Source organism: Meleagris gallopavo, chromosome 9, assembly GCF_905368555.1.
Source record: "Meleagris gallopavo chromosome 9, MGAL_WU_HG_1.1, whole genome shotgun sequence".
Lineage (NCBI taxonomy): Eukaryota > Metazoa > Chordata > Aves > Galliformes > Phasianidae > Meleagris > Meleagris gallopavo.
The window spans coordinates 17566854-17579329 of record NC_139412.1 but is presented as its reverse complement, the minus strand read 5'-3'; the positions used below and the strand labels follow the sequence as shown (position 1 = coordinate 17579329).

General features: G+C 41.6%; 1 protein-coding gene across 2 annotated transcripts in view; it reads left to right on the top strand.

Moving 5' to 3' along the window:
* Positions 1–11233, top strand: part of MTMR1 (myotubularin related protein 1) — a 32632-nt gene extending 21399 nt beyond the window's left edge. For both annotated transcript variants that reach the window (XM_085230859.1, XM_085230860.1), the window contains 2 exons: positions 580–756; positions 9990–11233. In XM_085230859.1, coding sequence (XP_085086985.1) covers positions 580–756; positions 9990–10154 — 342 coding nt within the window. In that variant the 3' untranslated portion in view covers positions 10155–11233. The remainder of the gene's footprint in view (positions 1–579; positions 757–9989) is intronic.
* The last annotated feature ends 1243 nt before the right edge of the window (positions 11234–12476 follow it).

Genomic DNA, 12476 nt, shown 5'->3' with positions numbered 1-12476 from the left:
GAATCTCACTGAGGTTCACATTTTGAAACCTTGATCTAACCATGTTTATGCTGATTGTGTTTAGTATAATAGAACTTTCAGAAGTGCAAATAAAGCTGGTAATTTTAAATCACATTACCAATAGATATTGGGAGCAAATAGTTTGAGTGGGAGAAGGAAGACACTGTTTTCCACAGGTGCTATTTTGGATCTTTCAAATCACATTCTCTCCTCCCTGATTTTCTTTTCAAAGCTAACTTATTTGTCTTTTTGAAGTGGTCATATGTACATATAGTCGTAGATTTATGGAGCTACAGAAACTGTAGTAAGTTATGGACAGCGTTCTCTTCCTCACCTGGAACTCATTGTCTTTGAAAATATTATGCCTGAATCTCCCTTCTCAGTTAGCCTTGGAAGGAAACAAGATATCAAAAGTTTTGATAAAGCTTTAAGACTTAGTGATCAGCAGGTGTTCTCAGAGGACAGTATTGCAGTATATCGGGTATCTTCACAAAGATAGTGATATCTAGATAATGACCTCACATTTTAACATCTTGCAATCCATGTACTTATTTTTCTGTATTTTCTTTTTAAATTCAGGAGTTGAGCACTAAGACTGTATCGCTGTGGTCCTACATAAACAGTCAGTTGGATGAATTCACAAATCCTTTCTATGTAAACTATGAGAACCACGTCCTGTATCCTGTTGCCAGTCTGAACCATTTGGAACTGTGGGTCAACTACTATGTCAGATGGAACCCGAGGATGCGGCCTCAGGTATGAGGTTCCACTTCTATGTTTCCCTGAAAGTACGGAGATAAAATTACTGGTTTTTGTAAGGTCCAGTTCATTCATGGAAAGTATTCTTGTCTGTTGGTGGCGGGGAAAAAGATGTTTTTTCTGAAACAAGGCATGAGGTATGTTAAAACTGTGTAAAATGTTCAGTGTTCTTTAAGGCAACCAGTAGAATATAGTTGTAGTACCACTTTACTGACTTGTGAAAGGTGACATAAGCACCCTTTCTTTTCAGAAGATTACTGTAATATTTTACAACACTTTTAATGCTTCTGTTGCATTAACCTTTTTGTACTTTCATTATGTTTTGCTGTTTGGCAATTATGTTATAAAATGCAGCAGCAATTTCTAAAAGGAATTGATCTACGTACCAAGTCCTTGGTAGACTCTAAGCTTTCTTCCGGTGCTTGTTTTCCATTGACCTTCCTGTTTTCAAGCTGGCATGCTAAAGATTAAACACTCCTGAAATGTACTCCTTGAATCATCCAGTATTTGTTCTTATAAGTAATGTCTCCTATTCAGACAAATCTCTAAATCTCATCAGAAAAATGCTGTGTTTTATCTTCAGAATTCTGAGAGCATACATTACGTTTGTTTCACAACCATAATATATCTGAGGATGTTACTCTGTCTCTTTATTAAGGTAACATTTCAAGGTATCCCCAAGCGACTTAATGATAATTTACCTGCATTGAGTGACTGTTTGAAAGCTGCTTTCATCTTCTAACAGTTAGCAAGAGATGCGAGTTTCAGATTTATTAGACACCCACAAGTCAGAGCCTGTTTGAAAAGACGTGTTTCAAGGACAGTGCACTGTTAGAGATCCAAGCATCTGAGCAATACCCTGTAAGGTACTGGAGAAATATGGGTTGCTTGCTTCCTCGCTGAAGTATTTCCTTTGCACTTCCCTGTTGCCCACACTCTGTTTTCCTGATGTAATCCTTTGTTAGGTATCCATTTATAGCAATGTGGGATTTTTATTTTTATCTTTGTAGTTTTGAAGTCAAATTGCCATCTGCCTTTCAGCAAAATGTCACCTTCCCTGAACGCTTTGCTGGAAAACATTGGCATGGTTTATGCACGTTTTAGTAGAATTGACCTTCAGTGATGTCAGTTGTATTTAATTGGGATCTGCAGGTCCTGAAAGTGAAACAGGTTTTGTAAACACACGTGGAAGTCAGTAACTCTGCAAAAGAGACAAGTGGGGAAGAGTGGACATAACAAGAAAATACCAGAACTACCTTTGTGCCGTGTGTATCTTGGTGCCCACTGCCTCTCAGTCAGCAGCTCTGTGAAGAGATGACACACAATGATATGTATTCATTGCTGACTTGTATGGATGGCTTAATTGGTGCTACTGATGGTATTTATTTGCATGAAGAGCCCCAGTTTAGGATTATGGCTGTATTGCAGGAGGGGAGCAGTGAGCCCCCTAGAAAATCTGAAGTTAAATGTGGGTGCGTTTTGCAGATTCCTTTTTATGCTAAACTCTGCTTCAATTCTTATTCCTAAGTGAAATAAAATGTTCCTCAGTTTCAGTGTGGAGGTGTTACATCATTATTGACTTCTTGTCCTAAGAAAATTAGATTTTAGTCCTGTTGCATTTGAATTCATTGACTGGGAAGAGGCATTTGGGTGGGTATTTTTTTCTTTGGGTTTTTTCTTATTTAGCCTTTCCTTGGGTTGGAGAAGTGAGTATTTCTGTGTGACATGGGGAGAATAAGCTCTTTCAGTCTTTGTACACAGAGCTGAGTGCTCTGGGGTGCATATTGCTGGGTTTACAGGTGACTCTACTGGCCTGGAATACATAACATAATATGATGCTTTTGAATTTTTTCTATTGCTACCATTTATTTCTCTTTCTTTTCCCATGTGGTGTTTCAGAGCTCCTCTTTACTGCAGTCTGAGAAGTTCAGGCTGTTTGCTGTCAGTTAGTTGTCTACCCAGGCAATTCAGGGAGGTTCTGCAGCTAGTATGCTCCTTGCCATTCCTATGTGCAGTGCATGAGTAAATGTTCTGTTCCTTCCAGTTGGAGCTGTGTCTTGCTATGGAAGGTGGAAAGACAAGATTGTACTCTTGTTTATAAACCTACATCACCCATTAGGTTATGTGTAGTTGTTTGTATGGCTTCTGGCAAATGGCATTTTAATCCTTGGAATAGGGAGCTTAAACGTATTTTAATTCTTTTGTTTTAGTTTTTCTACACCTGCAGTTTTTTCTTCAAGTTCTGTTCTCCTGGAAGTGGGGCCTCTGTGCTAGAGAGAATGTTTTGGGAGTGCTTCCGAGTTTTTCAAATGCATTCTTTTTTTGTGTGTGTGGAGTTCCATCCAGAACTGAAGATGAGCGCAGTCTGCATCAAGGAAACTCAGGTTGGCTGGTGACATAGGGCTGTCTGCTGTGGGCGGTCCTTGGAGCTTCCTGCAGCTGCCAGGGGAGATTCTGTTCCTACTTAGAGGCTGGTTTTAAGGGAAAAAAAAAAAAAGAATAACAGTTTGTCTGGTGTATTCAGAAAAGATCTGAAAAGCATGCAGGTAATTTACAATGATACTGCCTTCTTTATGCTATCCTTCTTTATGCTATGTAGGAATTGCAGAAGAATCAGTTTTGCTAAGCATTTAAGTGACTAAATGTCAGCTCAACCTCAGTGTCAGTAAGCACGACATTAGCCTCTTATTGCTCTTTAGCATGTGCAAAGTGTTACTGGAAAATCAGTTTAGATTAAAATGGAAAACATAATTACAGAGTGCTTTGTGTTGCTACTCATGGACAAGACATACAGTGTGGCCCCAAGGTGTCTGTAGCAGTTCCACCTGCCTTCAGACACGCATCCCTGCAGGTTCTTCACTGACATTGTTGACATCACTTGTAATAGTTGCAGAGCTCACACACATCTGTAAGATAGTTTGGTGGCAGGACAAAGCCACCCTACGGCTCTGCCAGTGCATGGCATTGCTGGCCCACAGCCTGTGGTTTTGAGCCTATTGTCTTTGTATGGTAGAGCGAGGCAGGAGATGGCAGGAAAGGAGGTGCTGCGTGGGTCAGTAGCTGAGTGCTCCCTGGGGAGCTGGATTTCATGCCAGCGTTTACTACAGAGTTTCTTCTGATGAGGCAAGTGTCTCTTGGTGCCCGGTCGTTTCTCGCTCTCTGCGTGTCCAAGTCAGGGTTTGCCAAGGCTGACTTGTGTGTATAACTTAGATCAGCAAGTAGAGCCCTCCACATTCAATTGATACAGAGTAAAATACAGACTATCTGCTTTTCCTATGTTCTGAAGGAATCTGTGGTTATTTGAGGGGAAAAAAAGCTGTTATTTTGTAATGAGTACTGCATCAGGTTATGCACAGAGGTGGTGGAAAAATTAACATGGTAAAATAACTTAATTCTGAGGAGTTCCTAACATATTCTGAAGAGCAGGTCCTTAAAACATCACTCTAATCCTTCAGATGTCAAAGCTAAACAAAGTATAGGTTTAAACAAGTAATGGCATCAGTCCATAGCGTGTCACATTTCCTGCGCCTGTAAATCTGTGCAGTTTGCCAAGTGTGCATTCCTGTTCTTGCATGGTAGGGTTTGTAATTTCTATTTACTAGTCACTGCTTTTCCAGGAGGCCTGGGAGTTTGGTGGGCTTCCCAGGAGCACACCTTTACAGTAAGCACGGAAATATGTATTATTATAGAGAACTGCTGTTTTCATCGTTTGAGATTGACTTTTTGTGTGAGTATACTGCTAACTAGTTTTAAAAGCAAGTCAGAATTCCAGCTCGTCAGGTAGAGGAACAAAAAGCTTGAGTGGAGGATACTGTTGCGTTTGCAGTGCACAGTGTAGGTTTTTGGAAAAACTGACAATCTCAAGAAAAGCAATGAATTTAAAATAACCGTTTTCCTCTGCAGCCTTTCTTCCCTGTTGCTAAATAGATAAAGTACACTCGCTGGACAAGACAAAACGCATTCACCATTGAACAATTTTCATGTGAATGACTGTCCTTGAGCTAGTACAGTGATATGCAGTAGGTATCCAATTAAGACTTAGCAGTACAGTAAGTGAGTAGCTATTATAATTTCTTTCATATTTCTCCTTGTGTTGACAAATTTTGTTATCCAAAAGCACTTCAGGATCTTGAAGGGTTACTTGGAAATGAAAACCTGAGAACCAATACTGAAAGTGAACCGTAGTAATTCCGTGAAGAGAAAGGTTTGGAACTATTAGGAAACAAAGCTGCCTTATGTCTATAGATAGTTGTTGTGTTGTAGTATGTATATTGTGTGGTGTAATTGTAGCTTCTGCATGACTGTAATTATTTTAAAAATAAAGAAAAGGTAAAAAGCACAAATCGCTTTCCTTCAAGTCCTTATCTGGCGGAGTAATTTATTATAAGTGTAGAGTGGTGTGTTCTGAGAGTTACACTACGCCTGCTTTCAATGTGCACAAGTCAATTAAAAATGGTTTCATATCAGCAGTATTTTAAGCAAAAAAGGATGTTTCCTCAGTATTGTTCTAAGTATTTTTCAGCTCACGATAGGCAGTAGGCACCTTATCTGTATGATGTAGGAGAGGTAACTATCTGGTTTTGTATGAAACAAGCAATAAAACAGTAGCTAATGAGGAAAATAAACATCCACCCATGTTAACCAGTGCATACTGTAACAGGAGATATGCCAGTGGGAGCCTACAGTCAGCTCTTCCTGAGTCAAGAACTCTACTTGGCTCACTGTTTTACAGCGTTTTGCTGGTTTTTATTGGCTTGGGTGGAGGATGCCACATATTGCAAGTATCACTTGCAGTGAGAGAACCACGTGTGGGCTTAGCAGGGAAACAGATGCTCATGCCAGAGAGAAGGCACCTCCAGTACGGGCCTGGATAAGGAAGGGGAGGGAGAAGAATTAAGTGGCAGTGAAGGAGTGCAAGAGCAGAACTAGGTAGAAGTGAGTGGATTGTGCAAGGAGCAGGGTCAGGTCCAAAGCTTGGTCAGAAAAGTGGTACTGGAAACTTTTATGAGTTAGGGGAGGGGACAACATAAAGTCTCAGTCATGTTCTTTTTAGTTCCTGAGTCATTATTACAGCAGTAAATAATAACAAAAAAAAAAAACAAACCCAAACACCATTAGGTCTTCCTGAGGTGTTGCAGGTGAGTTCTCTGACTTCGACAGAACCAACTTTTTGGTAAATGTCTGGAGCAAGGTCAGACTTACTGAGGATCCATCCCTTATCCCTGCTGCTTAAGGGTGTCGAAGTCCACTCCGTTGTTCCTGCCTGGTTGGTATTTCTAGCTGTATTAGATGCAAATGGCAGTGTTGTTTTTGACAAGGTCTGCTCGTGCAGAAGCAGCTCTTTTACCTGGAGTGTGGAACTCAGATGGTTGGGTGCCAGCCCTTGCGGCCTGCTGTTGCCTAGCAGCATTACTGAGGGGACAGGCTGGCAAGCTGGCAGTGCAAAGGAATGGTTGCATGCCTTTCTGACAGCCTAGCATGGATACCATGGAGTACAGCAGCAAAACCTGGGTACTGGGCCCAGGGTCATCTTTGGAGCTCCCTCTCCTAATTTGAGAGGCACATTGAAAGAGGATGCAGTGAATCTGCTCTCAGACTGCCAACAAATTCATCTGTTAAATCAGCTACATGATTTCTTAACAAGGCTGTAATAAAAGCTTGTCATGGAGGCAGGACGTGTGCTGTGTGAGGATATGCTTGTAGAGATAAGGTGATAACAAGGCCTTCTAATAAGCAGTCTTCTCCGAGCTTCTTGGTCTTGCAGAATCTGCTGCTCTTCCTTTTAACGAAGACGAACTTTGTTCCTGCAAGCCATTAGGGTATTATTGAGAAGATGTTTGGATCTGCTGCCTTCTGAAGAAAGCTTTCTTCAAGAGAGGAACCACGCGGAAATAGAATGGTGTGAGATGGCAGAGCTGTAGGTGGGTAGGTAGTTATCTACAAGAACTGCACACGGTGGTTGAGGAAACGCTGGCAGTAACAGGTTTGCTTGGGAGTAAGACTGGAGGAATGATGGAAAGGAAGTAAAGCTTTTTTCTCTCAAGAAAGGGAAATTGCAGGAGCAGACTTAAAGATATCTGGGAGAATACGCAGCTCCTTATTTAAAAACAAACAAAACCACTGAAAAGCAGCACAGTACACAGCTTGTATGTTTTCTGTTTTCTATCCTTTGGCTGCCTGTATCACTTCTTTCTGACCCCATGCATATGTGATTCTAGCATGGACCCTTATCACTAATGAATAAGTTATTGTTAGCTGTTGAGAAATGCTCTGAAAGTGTGAAAGATTTCTTTACGCTGAATTTGAAACGTTATTCCAAGACATTAAAATATGTATCTGAATTTTAGTGCATAAAATCTTACTGTGTTCTGTGGCTGTGCATCCACATGGCATTGTAGTGGTGCATGTGAGGCTGTGTTAAATGCAAAGCAACAACACATCTTTTTCTGGAGATCATGAGAAGAAGATTTGTGTTTGTACTAGCACGTGAAATGGCATGGTGATGTTTATGTGGACATATTTTGCAGTGTTTGAATCTAATGTGCACTTCTTAAAATATGACCATATTTTAAACTGACCTTTTTTCCCCTCCAGACTCTACTCTGTCTTGCTTACAGCTTTGCCAGACTTAACTGATTTGTACTGAGTCATCAACTATGTGTGTCTGCCTGAATTGCTTTGTAAACTTTATCCACAAAGGCTTTGTTTCTTAGGGGAGTACAGCTAAGAAAAATGTGAAGATATTTGTATGATAGGTTTCCTTTTGTTGGGGTGAAGGGCTGTTCTGTAAATGCTCCATCTATAGGGCAAGCAGGAGGTTTAATTGAGAGAATCTTTCAGAAATGTGGCTGATTGTATCCTCAGAGACATTCATCTGATGTGAGGGCTGAGGCTGCAACCATCTCAGTTCGTTCTTAAGCGCTGAGAGTAAATGCAGCTAGAAAGGAAGAGATGGATTTGATACAAACATGAGTGAGCTACGACTGATGGGGAATAGGAATGAGTAGTGGGTGATGCTCAGCAAGGTGAAGTTCTTTGCTTTCTGTTCTGCTTCTGCTTATCACCTGAGAAAATAGAAGTTTCACCTAGTCTGTATGGAGTCTGATCAGAACTAGACTTAACCACTTGAGAAGGAGAAAGTGACAGCATTCAGCTTGGCTTTTTGTAGAGATGCTACATGTGAAGTCCTGATGGTACATTATGTTCTGCACAGCACATCTGACTCATTCTATGGAACAGTTTTCTTTGGGGCGACCTATCCGTGTCATGAAGGATGCTGGTGTCTGTGGAGCCTAAACCTGCTGGGCACTGTTTGTTTCTCACTGCGAGATGAAAGGACAGAAAAGTCCATTAGGAGAAGAGAGCATTTTAATTTCAGAAGAATAAATAAAGGATGGGGTCAGAAACTGAAAAGAAAAAAAAAAAACAAAAAACACCCTGAACATTGAAGAGCTGCTCTCTAGTGAAGTAGCATCAAACTCTGCACTGAATAAAGCAGGAATACGATAAGGAAAATAGTATTTTAATGTTTATCTAACCAACAATTTTATATAAGTGTACAGGAAGGCTGAATTAAGTTTGGAAAAATAATCTTCTTTCTCACACTCTAGTTTTTTGAATGCATAATTTCTCAACCTTTGCACTGAAGAGTTCTTTGTGTGACTCAAATATGCACTGCCTTTTAAAGCCGTTATTGTTGTTTGGAGAACTTTAAGATCATGTCTTTGAGACGTAAGCCTGGGGAGAGCAGCACTTCAGCTACGGCAGAGGATGTGAACTGTGGCATTAAGTCGTAGGGGAACAGAGCAGGATTGAGCAGTGCAGGCACTCGGACCCTCCCCTGAGCATACATAGCGTGCCTTGCTCTGCAGTGGCTGTATGGAGATGCTGCTGAGGGAGCCTGGGCACTGTGCAGTGGAATGCTGCGGGTGACCCTGGTGTCATCCAGACCCCTTTTTTGTCTTCTCTGTAGTGCATATTACAGCATCTTGAGAAACCTCACAGCCGGGCTCAGTGCTGTCACGTTTTCAGGTGTATTTGTGTTTTTTTGTAGAGCACCTTAGAAAAAGGAGATTGCCTTTCTCTAGGAGGTGCTTTGTGTTTGATTAGTGAAGGAGGCTGTTGTCTTTGGACTTTGGCCTCACTGGCTAAAGAATTTGTGTGGGCAGTGTGGGCCAGGGTTGTGAGGAGGAAGGCTTGAGAGTTGTGACTCAGTCGTGTGTTGATAGTGAGAAACCTCTCTGATTCTCTTCAGATAGCACTGTGTGAGAGTGTCCTGCTTGGGTGTGCATCCCAGCCCTGCTGTTCTGGGTGAAGGTGTTCCAGAAGCCTGACGTGTCACTTACTTCCATGTCTAGCAATCTGCAGGCTTCCCAATGCTTCGTCTTCCCATGATACCTTGTCAGCCCAATTGATTGATTTTCCCATATTGTGCTTTCCAAAAGCTGTAAACAATTTGGAGATTATGGAGGATAAGAGAAATTAAAAGCAATAGGCAAACTTTTTTGGCCTTTCTGTGGCATTTGAAATAAAGGAAAGCCTCTCTGCTTGTCTGAGGAAAAAAGACCCAGCTGTTTAAAAAGCAACATGACTCGAATCTTCCTTTGTCTGCAACAGATTTTAATGTACTGGAGAAACCTGACAGCCACACAGAGCTCTGATGCAGATCTTGGCCAAAGTCTCTAGTGTTCTTGGTGCCACTGTCAGAAGCAGAGGCAGAAACCCATGTGAGCCACGCGTGCAAAAGGTGTTTTGGTGTCAGGCTTAGGAGATCCAGCACAAGCACGATCCACGTGGCTGCTGCGCATTTCTCACCGACGTGCTGGAGGGGTCAGGCTCGTGGAGCGGTATTGAGATGCTCCCTATGGAGCCAGCTTTGTGAGTTCTGTCCCAGCAGGCATGGGAAATAGGTCTGTGAAGGCATTTTAAGCTCAACTGAAAGTGGTGCTGGTAAGGGATGGGGATACACTTACCGGAGTGTTTTTGGTATGCCAACAGCCTGGTTTGCAAACAGTGTTTTGAACAGGCTTCCTGCCAATGGTGTATGTTAGGAAGGAACAGTTTGTCAAAAATGTTCCCTTTCAGATGGCTAAACTTTGTCCCTAGATATTGACACACTGAAATTCACAGCTGCTGGATTCGTGGTCTTACCATGGGACACAGTGGAAGCGTTACTTGAGAAGATAACTTGTTATTATGGATCAGAGTAAACCTTTTTTCTTCACCCACAGGTTCCAATCCATCAGAACCTCAAGGAGCTGCTCGCCATCCGGACTGAGCTTCAGAAGAAAGTTGAAGATCTGCAACGGGAAGCAGCAACACGGTCCCTTTCCTCCTCCTCCGACAGAGGTTCATCTCCATCCCATTCAGCCACACCAGTGCACACTTCTGTGTGATGTGTAACTAAAGCTGTGTGAAACAGTTCAAGTCAGGTAATACAAAGAGGGAGGCAGAATGTTTTCCCATCACGCAGGGATTGTGAGTGGCTTGTAACTGCTATGATCTACATGCCTTACTGGGTCTGATATTATACAATGAGGCCAAAAAGAGCTTCAGTAGATGTGATGTCTTGTATTGTTGGCAGTCCCCACATGTTTTGACATCTCTACGTAAATCGTCAATTGTGAAATTAAACTTTGTTTGAGCAACTAACAATTTAACCATCCTCAAAAGGGAATCCATCTGCTAAGCAGACAGAGAAAGATGCCTCTCACACTGCCTCGGGTACCATGCCTGCTTGAGAGAATCGGATGAAAAGGACACAATGCTTACACAGAACACTGAGGACGTTTTTCTGAATGGGAGCTCTGTATTTCACACGGTAATACAATATATATATATTTTTGGTAGAGCAATTGTGTTTTTTAAGGAAATTGATGCACATGGAAATTGATTTTGAAGTAATGTTTTCCAGTGTAGTCAGTTTTGCATTTCAACTAAATATGCCATTAAAGTGGATGAAGATAAACTGGGTTTGTCAAATACACCGTGCTGACGTGTATGATGTAATATATTTGGTGAAGCATGTATTTTAGTTTTTTTTAATGCCTTTTGTACAAGTTGCAATAAAGTCATTTGATGGTTTAGTTCATTGTTCAGCTTCAGCCTCCTGAGTGAGGGGTGGACTTAATCACATCAAGGTCTTGTTCAAAGTACAGGTTTGTTTTCTAGCAAATAATAGCACTGGGGGTTGAAATGACACTCAGCTGTGTAAATTGTATAGTCTGTATAGCTCCACATGTTGTTAGCAGTGTTTTATTTTAAACTGTACACACAAAATGCAGAGCCATGTCTGTTCATATACGTGTGTGTGATGTTCAGCTGATGTTCTTATGCTCTGAGTCAGAAAACTGATCCTGCCTACCCAAACTCATTCAAAGACCTTAACTCGTAATGACTTTGTTTGACAAAGTTTTTTAAATAATATGAGCTTAATTGGTTTGCTTGGAATAAAGCCAATTGGCTGTTTTTTAAACTCTTGCTAGCATTTTTTCTGAAAAGTGAATAATGCATCTCAATTTTCATTTAAAATACAGATTCCCAACAGTAATACCCAAAGGTATTAATACTTGTACCGATACTTGATAGCTGTAACATCCAGCTTTTCAAGACAATGACTCCGTGGCTTTAACAGGTGTACAGATGGCCTCTGTAGAAAGGCATAGAAGTGGTGCGTGCTGAAAATCTTCCTGTTCCTTTTCCTCACTGTGTTTTGGGAGATTCTGGTTCCTCTCCTTGATGTGCTGAAGTGCTGCAGGTGTGCTTTCCAATTCATGCTTCAAGTTCTGCTGCTGGGAATTAAGCCCTGCTCGTAAGAACGTGGCAGTTCTGCATGTGAATGGTGTGCTTTACTCTGTGAGCAGACGTATTGTCATGCTTTTGCCCTTAGTATGAGACTCACCTTTCTGTTTCTCTCCATTAATATACACAGCGTACAGTAAATGAGGGAGGTGAGCTGTGAGTGTCTGCAGCTCCACCTGGAAGGCAGATGCTCTGTCTGTGCTGCCAAGTTTCCCATGCAGGGCTGGGTTCTGTCTTCTGTGATGCAGCACTTTATAACAGGTATTTGCCTACAGGAACTAAGTACAGGCTGCGGCAAGGTAGCATCTCCTAATCAACCTCGTGCTTTTTATAAATAGATGAGTCATGTTTCTCTTTTTTTTTTTTTTTTTTACAAAACAAAGTTCTAAACTGATGGCAGCAGTGAGTTTTACATTGCCAAAATAGGTTGAGCTGGGATTGAACGGAACTGCCATACTTCAGATTTCCTTGACGCTTTAACTGTACATTAAAGCAAAGCATTTTATCTCTGAAATGCAGCACTAAGGAAAATCTTTTGAAGTTTTCCCCTTTATTGGTGCTCATAGTCACAGTGTTTCCTCTATAATTATTGTGGAAGTGATGACCGGATTAGCTTCGGCATTGTGAGATTTTAAAAGCTTAGATTCCTAGAACTGCACTGTGAGAACTGTGCTGTGCCACAAAGGCTCCCATGTACCTCTGCTGCTGCCAGTTCATCCGGGGGTCCCAGTGCAGCTCAGAGCATCTGCCTGACTGCAGGGGTAGGCAAGGATCCTGCTGTACTGTGTACGTGGCACAGGTGGTTTTAGCACACACTTAATATGGTGATTTTCAGAAATTCTGTATAGGTAATGTGGTAGTAAAGCATAGTTTTGTACCACAGAGGTGATCAGTAGACTGTACTCAGTCTGTTTCCC